This window comes from Nomascus leucogenys, chromosome 7b, assembly GCF_006542625.1.
Source record: "Nomascus leucogenys isolate Asia chromosome 7b, Asia_NLE_v1, whole genome shotgun sequence".
In the NCBI taxonomy this organism is placed as follows: Eukaryota; Metazoa; Chordata; class Mammalia; order Primates; family Hylobatidae; genus Nomascus; species Nomascus leucogenys.
The window spans coordinates 64,562,486-64,576,621 of NC_044387.1; the positions used below are offsets into that span (position 1 = coordinate 64,562,486).

Below are 14,136 nucleotides of genomic sequence, written 5' to 3' on the forward strand. Positions count from 1 at the left end.
CCCGATTTCTCTTGTGGGCATTTAGTGCTATAAATTTCCCTCTGAGCACTGCTTTGAATGTGTCCCAGAGATTCTGGTATGTTGTGTCTTTGTTCTCGTTGGTTTCAAAGAACATCTTTATTTCTGCCTTCATTTCATTATGTACCCAATAGTCATTCAGGAGCAGGTTGTTCAGTTTCCATGTAGTTGAGCGGTTTTGAGTGAGTTTCTTAATCCTGAGTGCTAGTTTGATTGCACTGTGGTCTGAGAGACAGTTTGTTATAATTTCTGTTCTTTTATGTTTGCTGAGGAGAGCTTTACTTCCAGCTATGTGGTCTATTTTGGAATAGGTGTGGTGTGGTGCTGAAAAAAATGTATATTCTGTTGATTTGGGGTGGAGAGTTCTGTAGATGTCTATTAGGTCCACTTTGTGCAGAGCTGAGTTCAATTCCTGGATATGCTTGTTAACTTTCTGTCTCATTGATCTGTCTAATGTTGACAGTGGGGTGTTAAAATCTCCCATTATTATTGTGTGGGAGTTTAAGTCCCTTTGTAGGTCACTCAGGACTTGCTTTATGAATGTGGGTGCTCCTGTGTTGGGTGCATATATATTTAGGATAGTTAGCTCTTCTTGTTGAATTGATCCCTTTACCATTATGTAATGGCCTTCTTTGTCTCTTTTGATCTTTGTTGGTTTAAAGTCTATTTTTATCAGAGACTAGGATTGCAACCCCTGCCTTTTTTTGTTTTCCATTTGCTTGATAGATCTTCCTCCATCCCTTTATTTTGAGTCTATGTGTGTCTCTGCACGTGAGATGAGTTTCCTGAACACAGCACATTGATGGGTCCTGACTCCTTATCCAATTTGCCAGTCTGTGTCTTTTAATTGGAGCATTTAGCCCATTTACATTTAAAGTTAATTTTGTTATGTGTGAATCTTATCGTGTCATTATGATGTTAGTTGGTTATTTTGCTCGTTAGTTGATGCAGTTTCCTCCTAGCCTAGATGGTCTTTACAATTTGGCATGTTTTTGGAGTGACTGGTACCGGTTGTTCCTTTCCATGTTTAGTGCTTCCTTCAGGAGCTCTTTTAGGGCAGGCCTGGTGGTGACAAAATCACTCAGCGTTTGCTTGTCTATAAAGTAGTTTATTTCTCCTTCACTTATGAAGCTTAGTTTGGCTGGATATGAAATTCTGGGTTGAAAATTCTTTTCTTTAAGAATGTTGAATATTGGCCTGTCTTCTGGCTTGTAGAGTTTCTGCTGAGAGAACAGCTGTTAGTCTGATGGGCTTCCCTTTGTGGGTAACCGGACCTTTCTCTCTGGCTGCCCTTAACATTTTTTCCTTCATTTCAACTTTGGTGAATCTGACAATTGTGTGTCTTGGAGTTGCTCTTCTCGAGGAGTATCTTTGTGGCGTTCTCTGTATTTCCTGAATCTGAATGTTGGCCTGCCTTGCTAGATTGGGGAAGTTCTCCTGGATAATATCTTGCAGAGTGTTTTCCAACTTGGTTCCATTCTCCCCGTCATTTTCACGTACACCAATCAGACATAGGTTTGGTCTTTTCACATAGTCCCAAATTTCTTGGAGGCTTTGTTCATTTCTTTTTATTCTTTTTTCTCTAAACTTCCCTTCTCGCTTCATTTCGTTCATTTCATCTTCCATCAGCGATACCCTTTCTTTGAGTTGATCGCATCTGCTACCGAGGCTTCTGCAATCTTCACGTAATTCTCAATACTTGGCTTTCAGCTCCATCAGCTCCTTTAAGCCCTTCTCTCCATTGGTTATTCTAGTTATCCGTTCGTCTAATTTTTTTTCAAAGTTTTTAACTTCTTTGCTATTGTTTTGAATTTCCTCCCATAGCTCGGACTAGTTTGATCATCTGAAGCCTTCTTCTCTCAACTCGTCAAAGTCATCCTCCATCCAGCTTTGTTCCATTGCTGGTGAGGAACTGCGTTCCTTTGGAAGAGGAGAGGTGCTCTGCTTTTTAGAGTTTCCAGTTTTTCTGCTCTGTTTTTTCCCCATCTTTGTGGTTTTATCTACTTTTGATCTTTGATGATGGTGATGTACAGATGGGTTTTTGGTGTGGATGTCCTTTCTGTTTGTTAGTTTTCCTTCTACCAGACAGGACCCTCAGCTGCAGGTCTGTTGGAGTTTACTAGAGATCCACTCTAGACCCTGTTTGGCTGGGTGTCAGCAGCGGTGGCTGCAGAACAGCGGATTTTCGTGAGAACACAAATTCAGCTGTCTGATAGTTCCTCTGGAAGTTTTGTCTCAGAGGAGTACCCAGCCGAGTGAGGTGTCAGTCTGTCCCTACTGGGGAGTGCCTCCCAGTTAGGCTGCTCGGGGGTCAGGGACCCACTTTAGGAGGCAGTCTGTCCGTTCTCAGATCTCCAGCTGCGTGCTGGGAGAATCACTACTCTCTTCAAAGCTGTCAGTCAGACAGGGACATTTAAGTCTGCAGAGGTTCCTGCTGAATTTTTGTTTGTCTGTGCCCTGCCCCCAGAGGTGGAGCCTACAGAGGCAGGCAGGCCTCTTTGAGCTGTGGTGGGCTCCACCCAGTTTGAGCTTCCTGGCTGCTTTGGTTACCTAAGCAAGCGTGGGAAATGGCGGGCGCCCCTCCCCCAGCCTCGCTGCTGCCTTGCAGTTTGATCTCAGACTGCTGTGCTAGCAATCAGCGAGACTCCGTGGGCACAGGACCCTCTGAGCCAGGTGCGGGACACAATCTCCTAGTGTGCCGTTTTCCAGGCCCATTGGAAAAGCACAGTATTAGGGTGGGACTGACCCGATTTTCCAGGTGCCGTCTGTCACCCCTTTCTTTGACTAGGAAAGGGAACTCCCTGACCCCTTGCGCTTCCCGAGTGAGGCAATGCCTCGCCCTGCTTCAGCTCCTGCACAGTGCGCTTCACCGACTGTCCTGCACCCACTGTTTGGCACTCCCTAGTGAGATGAAACCGGTACCTCAAACAGAAATGCAGAAATCACCCGTCTTCTGTGTCGCTCAGGCTGGGAGCTGTAGACCGGAGCTGTTCCTATTCGGCCATCTTGGCTCCACCCCATGCGGTCTGCTCTTTAGACATAGTTGATCAATTTAATACATTCTGTAGCCTCAGTAGAATGACATAGTTCTGAGATGAGGAGTGCCAGATAAAGGAACAACTTAATGTAAATATGTTGATTTGGAAATAATTTGTATATTATTTATATGAGAAAGAAAAAAACCTTTTTATCTGAGAAATGCAAGTCCCTTTAAATTATCCAGCCCAGAGAGGCATTTAAAATATAACACCTGTCACATCCCACTCCCCCTTGAGATAAATAATATACTTCTTGAAGTGACTTGCTATGGGGACTCTAGACTAACTCATGCCAAGCAGCCATAAAATGTCATACCCCCTATAATTCAACAGTGTATAGCCAACCACTAACCAATGTTATGTAAACCAATGCGAATTCCTGACAAACAACTTTTTGTAATTGCCTTCTGATACAGTTTGGATATTGTTCCTTCCAAATCTCTTGTTGAAATGTGATCCCCAGTGTTGGAGGTGAGGCCAGGTAGAAAGTGTTTGGGTCAGGCGGTTGGATCTCTCATGAACATCTTGTTGCCATCCTTCAAGTAATGAGTGAGTTCTTGCTGTATGAGTACCCACATGATCTGATTGTTTAAAGAGCCTAGCACTTCCTCCCCTCTCTGTTGCTTCTCTCTTGCCATGTGATCTGCACATGCCAGCTCCCCTTCCCCTTCTGCCACAAGTGGACCTTCTTGAGGCCGTCACCAGAAGCAGATGCTGGCACCATGTTTCCTGTACAGCCCACAGAACCATGGCCCAAATAAACCTTTTTTCTTTATAAATTACCTAGCCTCAGGACTCTTTTATAGCAATGCAAATGGACTAAGACACTCCTTCTCCTGATTTGTTCCTTTTTCTCTAAAAACTTAAACCTCTTCTTCACTCTCTGGAGCACTCTCCAAGGCAACCTGGATATTGTCCCAGGCTGCAGTCCTCAACCCTGGCTCAGATAAACTCTATATTAATTTTGCCTCAGCTTCTTCCTTTTAGGTGAACATATTCAAGATACTAATAAAATACTTAAAAGTTATATTTTTTTCATTAATTATTAATATCTTAAGTGATAAAAATAAGGGCAGGTCTCAAATCTCAGGGGTGCTAAGAACTCAAGAGCACAACCAAAATCACTTAGCAAGCTCCTGAAAGGTAACTAGAAGCCAAAACTTGGGAGCTTGCCTCCTTTTTAAATTAAATAATATTTTAGTGTGACTTCATGAACAAATCACACAGATGACCATGTATGTAGATTCTAGCATTACATTTTAAGCTTAGCAATGTGCTTGATCCTCAATAAATGTTACAGACTCTGAATGCAAGTTCCCACAATCCAGTAATTATAAATAATGACTTGCTCAAATAAGTATGTAGCAATTCAGATTGTTTACACTGAACTATGACTCTTCCATCATTATTTCTGTGCATATTTTTTTTTCTCCATTAAAAAGGCTTAATTCATTCAAGGATAATCTAATTAAAGATCAAATTGGGTAGGATAGAAGGCAGGGATAGACTTTGTAGTCCTGTACTAAGCAAGTGACAGGTCACTGTGAATGTCTCTTGAACGAATTATCTACCTGTTAAGAGTCTACTAAGACCATTTCAGACAACACTGTAAATTAACAATTGGATCGTATACTGGATTTTGTGTAATTTTCTTCCTTTCTTTGTATTTTTCCTTCCTTTTTATATTTAATATTGGAAATTTTCTCAAGTTCTCTTCTGAACATTAGAGGATTTAAAACTACCAAGTTTTAAGTAAAAATTAAGTAGGAATATGGCAGGGCTCAAGGGCATAATATTTCTTCAAGAAATAGATATTAAGACTTCTACTTGTTTTTACATATTCCTGTATAAATAACTACTCTTACAGTTAAGTACAATGTAGCTCATCTTACTAACTTTATTGTTCACCTGATGGCTTTGTTATTCATACAATGCTGTGGCACTAATAAAATTCAAGTGTTTAGGTTTCATTTTTGGAGTTTAATTAGTGTTATTCTGTTGTTTCAGTGGTCACTATGATTCGCAGATGTAACTTTATTATTTGAAATATAAACAACAGAGTCAAAGAGAGAGAAAAATGTAGCCAAAGTGGTTTGCCAGGATATGCACTGGATTAAGAAAGTGGTGATTATAAAGAAAGCCATTTACATTCTTTATTCTCTTCCTTCCTCTGACTTTCATGTGTAGCCAATAAAGACACTATCATTTCAATTTCCTACCACTTAACTCCAAATACTGAGAGGCAAACAGTTTACTACTTTGTACATGAGCAAAAAGTCTCCTTTTATTATCTTATAATCTTTACTTCCTACTTCATAAACAAAGTGGTAATTTAATGCCATTTCTATTTTTCTGAAAAGTCAAGCATACTCAAATGTTTTCTTGGGTAGGTTACTTACATTGGCTCATGGTTCTTTTTTCCCTTGTGGCCATTTTTCATTTCTACACAGACATTTGCTCAGCCTATGAGACGACTGGCAAAATGTGCCAGCCCCTTTTATTTCAGTTTTTTGTTCACTTATTAAGTAGCACACTGTTTGCATCTCTTTCTTCAAAATTTTTACTGATGAACAATTGGATTCTTTTTTGAGTTGTACACACACAGTCAGCAGGTCTCTACATAAAATGAGACAATGCTACAGAGCCCACAGTATTTTTTTTTAATTTTTTTTTTTTTTGCACACAAAACAATAAACATTTTCTAAAAGTACATACAAACAAAAAGATGCATATCAAACATATTAGGAAGGTTGCACATGGGAAGACGGGGAATAGAAATGGGGGGTGGGAATTAAAGAAAATAAATGAGAGAGGGACTTTGTATGGATCAATGATAATAACTCAATCCTCTATTTGACGAAGGAGAAGGAAGAGGAAGAAAAAGAAAGTGGGATAAAGGATCAGAAAGGAAGGAAAATAGAAAAAATTAGAGTATGACTCCAGGGTAGACCTGTTTTGTTGTCGCTTGGTTGGTTGGTTGGTTTGTCAGTTGTATTTTTCATATGTTTCGCCATGTTGGCCAGGCTGGTCTTGAACTCCTAGCCTCAAGTGATCAACCTGCCTTGGCCTCCCAGAGTACTGGGACTACAGGCGTGAGCCACCATGTCCAGCCCCCACATTGCTTCTGGCCTCTATGGGAGACCTCCCAGACGGGGCGGCCAGGCAGAGGAGCTCCCCACATCCCAGACGGGGCGGCCAGGCAGAGGTGCTCCTCACTTCCCAGACGGGGTGGCCGGGCAGAGATGCTCCTCACTTCCTAGACGGGGTGGCGGCTGGGCAGAGGGGCTCCTCACTTCTCGGATGGGGCGGCCGGGCAGAGGCGCTCCTCACTTCCCAGACGGGGCGGCCGGGCAGAGGCGCTCCTCACATCCAAGAAGGGGCGGCCGGGCAGAGGCGCTCCTCACTTCCCAGACGGGGCGGCCGCGCAGAGGCGCTCCTCACTTCCCAGACGGGGCGGCCGGGCAGAGGTGATCCTCACTTCCCAGATGGGGCGGCCGGGGCAGAGGCGCTCCTCACTTCCCAGATGGGGCAGCCACGCAGAGGCGCTCCTCACATCCCAGAAGGAAAGCCCACAGTATTTAAACAGGATCAAGGTGCATTACAAAATCCTGTTGTTCACCTATGTGGAGAGAGCCAGCATCAAAGGGCTGGCATCTGCTCCAAACTATCTACTTTTTGGCTATGTGCATATGAAAACATGTTCTTCAAGGAGTTTGCTTGCTAAATGGTACCTGTGAGATTACTATATTATGGAATATAGTAACTGTTTTTTTTTTTTTTTTTTTTTTTTGCAAACACTTGAAGAAAGCTGCAACCCTTTTAAACTGACAATGGGGTTAAACTTTGGTGACTGGTGATTTCCTGTGGGTTTTGAACATGAAGGTAGCTTTTCGTTATCAGAAACACTAGACGGACCTCAGTATCACTGCAGTTAGTAACCTTAAAAGGAAGAAAATACTTATCTATGGAAGATTTGGCTATTTCTTAGGGGTAAATGCATCCTAGAACCATATCACTGAAGGATCGTAGTAGAGTACAAAAGAGTTACAGACTCAGAGGCAGAAATCTGGGCTTTAACTGACTGGGCAAACTGGAAAAACCACTTAGTACATTTAGCCTCAACAATGAGGAGGCTGAACCACATGATCTCTAGGTCCCGTTTTGTTTCTAAGATTTCATGCTTCTATGAATCTAGAAGGATTTTTTTTATCTATTTCTTGTCCTTAGCAAGACTTACATACAAACAACTTAGGTAATACTATATTGCATATTCTCTTCTTAAAAGTATCCCCCAAAATATCTCTCTGCAGTATATTTTGATAGCTAGAACTTTACCAGAAAAATTTTCTTAAGTTTGAACCTGAGTTGCAATGGCTGAAAGTTATTATTAATATCCTTTATTTAGTCTCTAGGAAAACTCCAGAATAGTGTTCCCCCCTTGATTATATAATGGTTGTATTCTTCACTGCTGTATCCTCTATGCTTAGCAGAGTTCCTGACACATGGTAGGGGCTCAACAAATGCTTTTGGAACTAATACATTAATAAACGAGTAGTTCTTCATAAAAGTAAAGCATGAGGCTAATTTGCAATCCCATTGAATAAAAGAATTGGCCTATGGCATTCCTGCACAGTCTTGAATCACATTCTTGATATCTCCTCATTTATGACTTTGCTCAAGCTGTTTCCTCCACCTGAAATGCCATTGTCCTTCCTTTCTCTATCCTCAAGTTCCACCTACCCATCCAGACACAGCACAAATGGTATTTTTTTTCTTGAGCTCCTCCAGTTAGAAGAAATCTCTGCCTTTTCTTGATTCCCTTCGTCCTTCATCTGAGCCTTTCTTGCCTTAATCACTTTTTACCTTGCTCTGTAGTTGGTTCACAGTGTTACTAGAAGAGGAATTGAAGATTTAGGAAAAGGGCATGCAGTCAGAAGGGGGAACTCAATGATTAAGAGTTAGGTTGAGAATCCTTGACTTACACTCAAATGTTCAATACTCTTGTAGGATTATGAGTGTAGCAGAGAAGGCTGTATTTGCTTAAAGACAAGAACAGATCATCTTTTCATTTCCACACAGTCACTAAATTTTCTAATTATAAATTGGTTTCTTATATAGACGTTTCCTCCAGAAACAATACTGATGGTATTAATTTCCTTTTGTTGCTGTAATAAATTACCACAAATTTAGTGGCTTAAAACAACATTAATTTATTCTATTACAGTTCTGCAAGTCAGAAGTCTAACTAAAATAAAGGGTGTTGCCAGGGCTGTGTTCTAACTGGAGGCTTCAAGAGGAAATCCATCTCCTTGCCTTTTCTAGCTTCTAGAGGCTGCCTGCATTCCTCGGCCTGTGGCCCTTTCCTCCAGCTTCAAAGTGCATCACTCCAACCTCTGGTTTCAGTCATCAGTTCCCCTTTTTCTCTGTGATCCTCTTGCCTCTCTCTTATAAGGACCCCGCTGGTTACTCTGGGCCCACTTAGGTAACTCAGGATAATTGCTCCATCTCAACAGCCTTAACTTAATCAGACCTGAAAAGTCCCTTTTGCCATGTAAAGTAACACATTCAGAATTTTGGTGGTTAGAATGTGGATATCTTTGGGGTCCATTATTCAGCCTACATTACTGACCAAAGGACTTGAATGTCTGTTTTCTTGACAGCCATTCGCTTGTTATTATACATACAAACACTAATATTTTGGTTAAGGAGCTCTCTCATTCTTTTGTAAGGTGGTTCCCAGAGTCACCTCAGTTCTGAACATACCAACAAAGTCATATAATGGCACCTGAATCTCATTAAATTGCTTGTTTAGATATAATATCTGTTGGGTATTTTATGCCTGTCTCTAGCTTTTGTAGTTTTCAGGTAAGCTCTGGTGTTTGAGCCTATTCTAATTGTTAGGTAAAGAGCTTGCAGAAAACATACTTCTTATTGAGGAAGAAGACATAGAATAATTGAAGGTCAGACAACTTAATTCTTCATGTTTGCTTAAAAATTTCAGGCTACTTTTAAAAGAAATTTCCTTCTAATTATCTGGGTAAAATTATATAATGCACTTGCTTATCAAAATGTAACTCAGTATGTGCTTGAAAAATGTTAGAGCATGTCCAGGGTACAGACATATCACTTCAGTTATATGTCTTCTGGCACTTATGTTGGAAAGAATATCATGTGTCAAACAGGGGTAGGCCTTGGAAAAATAAAAGACAAAATGGATAGCTTAAAACACAAGACCATTCAAGTTCTTGCTTCACTAATTAACTCTCTTTTTTACCTGGCTTGTTTAGAGCAAAACTTTGACATATATTTTTCTAAGTTCATGACAAAATTTTAATGGAAAAACTCAGCCTACAGGATGCATCATTTCTGTGTATGGGTACTGTTTATTAACTAATGCCTTCTTCTTAGAATGACTTAAAAATGATAGAATTATGGAGGGAAAGGGTTCCTAGAGACAACCCAATCAATCCCCTTATTTCATGATTGGGAAACAGAGCCCCAGATAGCTTGACCTAGCCAAGGTTACCCAGAGAGTGTGGCTCAGGCTAAGAATCCAAGTTTCCAGGCCCCCAGCACAAGCTTTTCTGACTCTGTTGTTCCACTTTTGATGCTCTTCCTTTTCTCTCCCGTTTCTTTCGTTGTGTACCTTGACCTATTACTAGCTCCAGTAGAGAAGAATAACGAAGACTGTTCTGACGCCAATCTTTCTGGCTATAAGAAAAGGTGTGATAGTGAAGGGAAAAGGAATTTGAAGCTATGTGTTTACAAATTTCAACTTTTCATGTTAATTCTTCATTATCATGGAAAAGTAAGCATTGATTATACAAAGAAGGATATACTGTGAAGTGGACTATGTAGAAAATGTAAAAAAGTCTCCACTTCCATAACTTTGCCTTTCTCCCTTCTCACTCTGCCTGGTTAACACCTTCTTGGTCTGTAGCACTCGGTGTGGGTAAATCTTTCCTAACCTCTTGGTAAGAGATAGTTGCTTCAGCAATATCCTAATCATAGGCCTGTAATTAAAAAGAAATTCTAATATTTCAAGCAGGCTTCAAAAACCACATAATGCCATGTCATCATTTTTTGTCTTTCAGAGTGTCCTCATTTCTCAATTTGCTCTCCGTATTAATCAACTAGACTTGACCACGTAGGGATTTTTCAGATGTCTCAACCAGACAAATTTACTCAGATTCTACTTCTCTTCTGTTGGGAAAACAGCAGATACTTTTTATAAGATAATGTGAGTAGTGTTTCTCTTTCCAAAACAACTTCTTTCAAATGAAACTGGAAAATCAAGGCTAATTTTCCTGTTGGACACTTCGTCCTATCTGTTTGGTTTAACAGAAAATATATACAATTATACATTTCCACAAAGGAATATATTGAAAATTTATTCAAATTATTTTAAGAAAAACAATCTTTGTTTTAATTCCAATGAAGAAATTTTTGAAAAGAAAAGTACACGATGAAGAAAGCATGGATCTCAGGGCCTGTCCTTATTCTTAGCTCTTGATACTTCTAATGATATGTTTTGGAACTGAAATTAGTCCTAGAGAATTCTTTTTTATTTTTAATGGAGCAAAACTAGTCTACTGAAAATTTCAGAGATCTGGTCCACAGGGTGAAATATTCCCAAGTAAAGCCGTTTAGGAGATTAAACAACAAACAGAAGACCGCCTTTAATCTCACTCATATTTTCTCTTGTTCTATGGTTGTTATGAAGACATAATTTTAAACAGAACACGATAGTACATGATAAATTTACCATACCTACCTAGAGAGTATAAACTGTTCAGACTTTACAAATCTGTGTTTATCTCTTGGCACAGCTCTCAGTTTAATGGAAGCTTTGTGGTGCATCCATAAAGCAGTCACATTAAGTTTGGGTCTATAATAACAGCCCAGTCTAACCCTTCTTAGGTCTGAGCTTAGCAACTCACAGCCACTCAAATCCTGACAGAAGCATGGTTGAGAGATGAAGCACTCACATTAATTTGGGAATAGTAATAAAACACTCTGATCCTGGCCCTGTCTTTATTACCATTTTCTGTTAAAAGTGCTCCTTATAGAAGGGCAGGTGAGACCTAGGAAAATCATACTGGGCTTGATACTTTGTGTCATGTCTGGGAGGGGAATTGGCGTTTAGGAATGAGGTGCCCCTCTCTTCTCTGGCTAAATTTCAGCTGGGACCCCCACGGACTGGAGGCAAACGCCCTGCTAGGTAACCGTAAAAAGAGGTCCAGATGCTGACACACTGGGCTCCATCTTATCCTTGTGCTGCTTGACAACTCACACACTAGCTGTGAGGGATGATCCTTGTGCTGCTAAGATGAAGGTCCTCTTGGGGGTAGTCCTGGTTGGGTAATTAGATACTTGACTTAGGTCCTCTCCCTGGCTTCCTTCTAAGTTAAGTCAGCTCCTTGGGCTGTGCTTTTTCTTGTGTCAAGTAAAATCATACCCAAATATTTAATCTTCTCGCATGGCTGTTTTGTCCTTGGTGTTGGTGATGTCTATGTATTTGAAGAGCTACTCACAGTTTTTGGAGATAAAAGAACATAAAATATTCTTTTAAAAGATAATTTAAGCTACATTTGCCTTTCGACTGTTGGAGGAAAGTGTGAGAAGGCAGCTATTGCCAAAGATTAGGAAGCAACAAATGGACTTACCATCATAATGATCAGCCAGAATAGTCACCTTAGTGGTGGGGAATCTGGCTCCCAGCTGTCCTCCCACTGGCAGTCTAAGTGAAACACTGAAGGATTCCTCCTCTTCATAAAGGGAGTCATCAATGATCAGGACCCGGCAGGTCTTCTGTGTCTCGTTCTTGTCAAAGTGGAGGATGCTGGTGTGGTCTTCTGGACGTGAGATGTAATCAGAGAATAACACTGTGGAAGAAATCGTGCCTGTGGCAGAACCTACAGAAATATGAGAAGGAACAGGGAAGTTTAGAAGAAATGGAATTCCAAACAAAAAGCCTGTCTGTTTTCTTTAACGTATTTTTAGATAATAGCTATCTGATAGAACACACTTACCTCTTATGCTCACAAATATTAATACTGTAAGAAGAAGGCTTTTGGAATAGACTCTGGTATTTTGACATGATCTAGATTTAGTGATTTTTAAATAGAGTATATTGAATAAGGTTTGTTTATATTAGGGGCTAAATAAACAAGATCACAGGATGCTAGGGCTGGCTTAGCTCAATTATTTCTTATTACAGATGAGAAAACTGAGGTGTAGTGAAATTAGGACTAGAGAATCCACAGCATGAAAATAGTATAGATTTTTTTCCTGCTGCTGCTCTACCCATAGTGGCATAGCTGTGAGCAGCATCTATGTAATCTGATCATCACACACCCCAACTAGAGTTCTTTGTATGACACCATAATATAGCCAGAAAATTATATCTTATTTTACAAGGAGTGCAGGATTGATTAGAGGATTTCAGTTTAGATTCAGTGTGTTTTAAATGTTATTTTAATAATTTACTTACATTAAGATTCACCAATGTAAATGCACAGTTTGAAGAGTTTTGACAAATGCATATAATCATGTGACCACCATCACAATCATAAAATGTTTTTATCCATCCACAAAAGTTGACTTGTGTCTCTTGCAATCCATCTCCTTCCCTGTCTCCCAGGCCTTGGAAATCACAAATCTGCTTTGCATCATTATAGATTTATTTGCCTTTATGAGAAATTTCATACAAATGAAGCATATGTTTTGATTCTTTCATTTCGCACAATGCTTTTGAGATTCATCCATGTACCATGATATGTTTTCCCTTTTATTGCTGACTATTGTTTCCCATTGTGTGGCTATACCACAGTTTGTTTATCTATTTACTGGTTGATAATTTGGGTTATTTCTAGTTCTTGGCAATTGTGAGTAATGCTCTATGAATATTCAAGTACGAGTCTTTGAGTGGGTATGTATAGGTTGGTGCAAAAGGAATTGCGGTTTTCCCATTACTTTTAATAGCAATAACCACAATTACTTTTGCACCAACCCAATAATTTTTTTTCTAGAATAAATACTTAGGAGTAGGATTCCTAGGTTTTGATGCATTTTTGCAGTTTTAAAACAGCAACACATAGATTTAGGGCTAAAAGACTGAACAGTATTCGTTGTAATTTAAATGATTTAGGCAGACCAGATTTAGGCAGAACAAAGACTACGAAATAATAACCTATTATACCAGATAAGAAGTTTTTGAAAAATATAAATATTTCCCACCATACCTCACTTCAATAAGAAGCAGTGAGGAGATGACAGTGAGATTCTGGACTGGATGCTCCAGTCTTGTAACAGTCTTTCTTGCTTATAGCTATGGTACATGCACATATGCAAGATGATACCAATGCCCACTGTCATCTAAACATCCGTACAAGTTGGTGTCCATCACTGCATGTTGCTTGTATAGATCTAAGTTGCTAAAAAATGATAGTGGTCTCCAACTGACTTCAGATGCTTTGCTTGGAAGGGCACTGACTCACAAAGTGTTTTAGAATGGTTTTTTTGAAAGAACAAAAATGTTAGAATTATTCGGAAGTAACAAATTGACTGTTTTGTTATTCTGGAATCATAAAAATTGTTAGAGCTGGAGAGTTGATGAGAATAAAATGTGTTTGCTAGGGCAGAGGGTAGAAACTGATCAAAATGGACAGGCACAAGGGGAACTATCACTTGGTGGGGAAGCTAGCTGAGTTTCAGTGGTGGTCTATGCTTTGAAACCTTATTGTCTCATGAGATTCCTTCTCTGGGGAAACCTATGCATGAAAGAGGTCTCCACGCTCAAGTCAACCAGGATAGGCTGGCTCTTGGGATGTGAGACATAGTGCTATCACTGAGTGCCTAAGACAGGCACTCTCCAGTTAAATGGGGAAAGAGATAAGTGGCTAGCAATATAGAAAGGCTCTCAAGATGAGATGAAACACTGTCAGGGAGACTTTCTGTGTTCCCGGCACACAGACAAAGGAAAAAAGGTCTTAAGCTCTTACAACAATCTGATTAAATAGCAAACAACTTTTGGAATGTCTTTTTAAAGAGCCAGATGTTTAAACAGAAATATATCTTG

The 14,136-nt window shown here is 39.9% G+C and overlaps 1 protein-coding gene across 1 annotated transcript in view; it reads right to left on the reverse strand.

The window, feature by feature from the left end:
* FREM3 (FRAS1 related extracellular matrix 3) overlaps nucleotides 1-14,136 on the reverse strand; it is a 126,044-nt gene that overhangs the window by 23,245 nt on the left and 88,663 nt on the right. Inside the window, exon 6 of the mRNA XM_003257761.3 lies at nucleotides 11,723-11,971. Within this exon, the coding sequence (XP_003257809.2) occupies nucleotides 11,723-11,971 (249 nt within the window). The remainder of the gene's footprint in view (nucleotides 1-11,722; nucleotides 11,972-14,136) is intronic.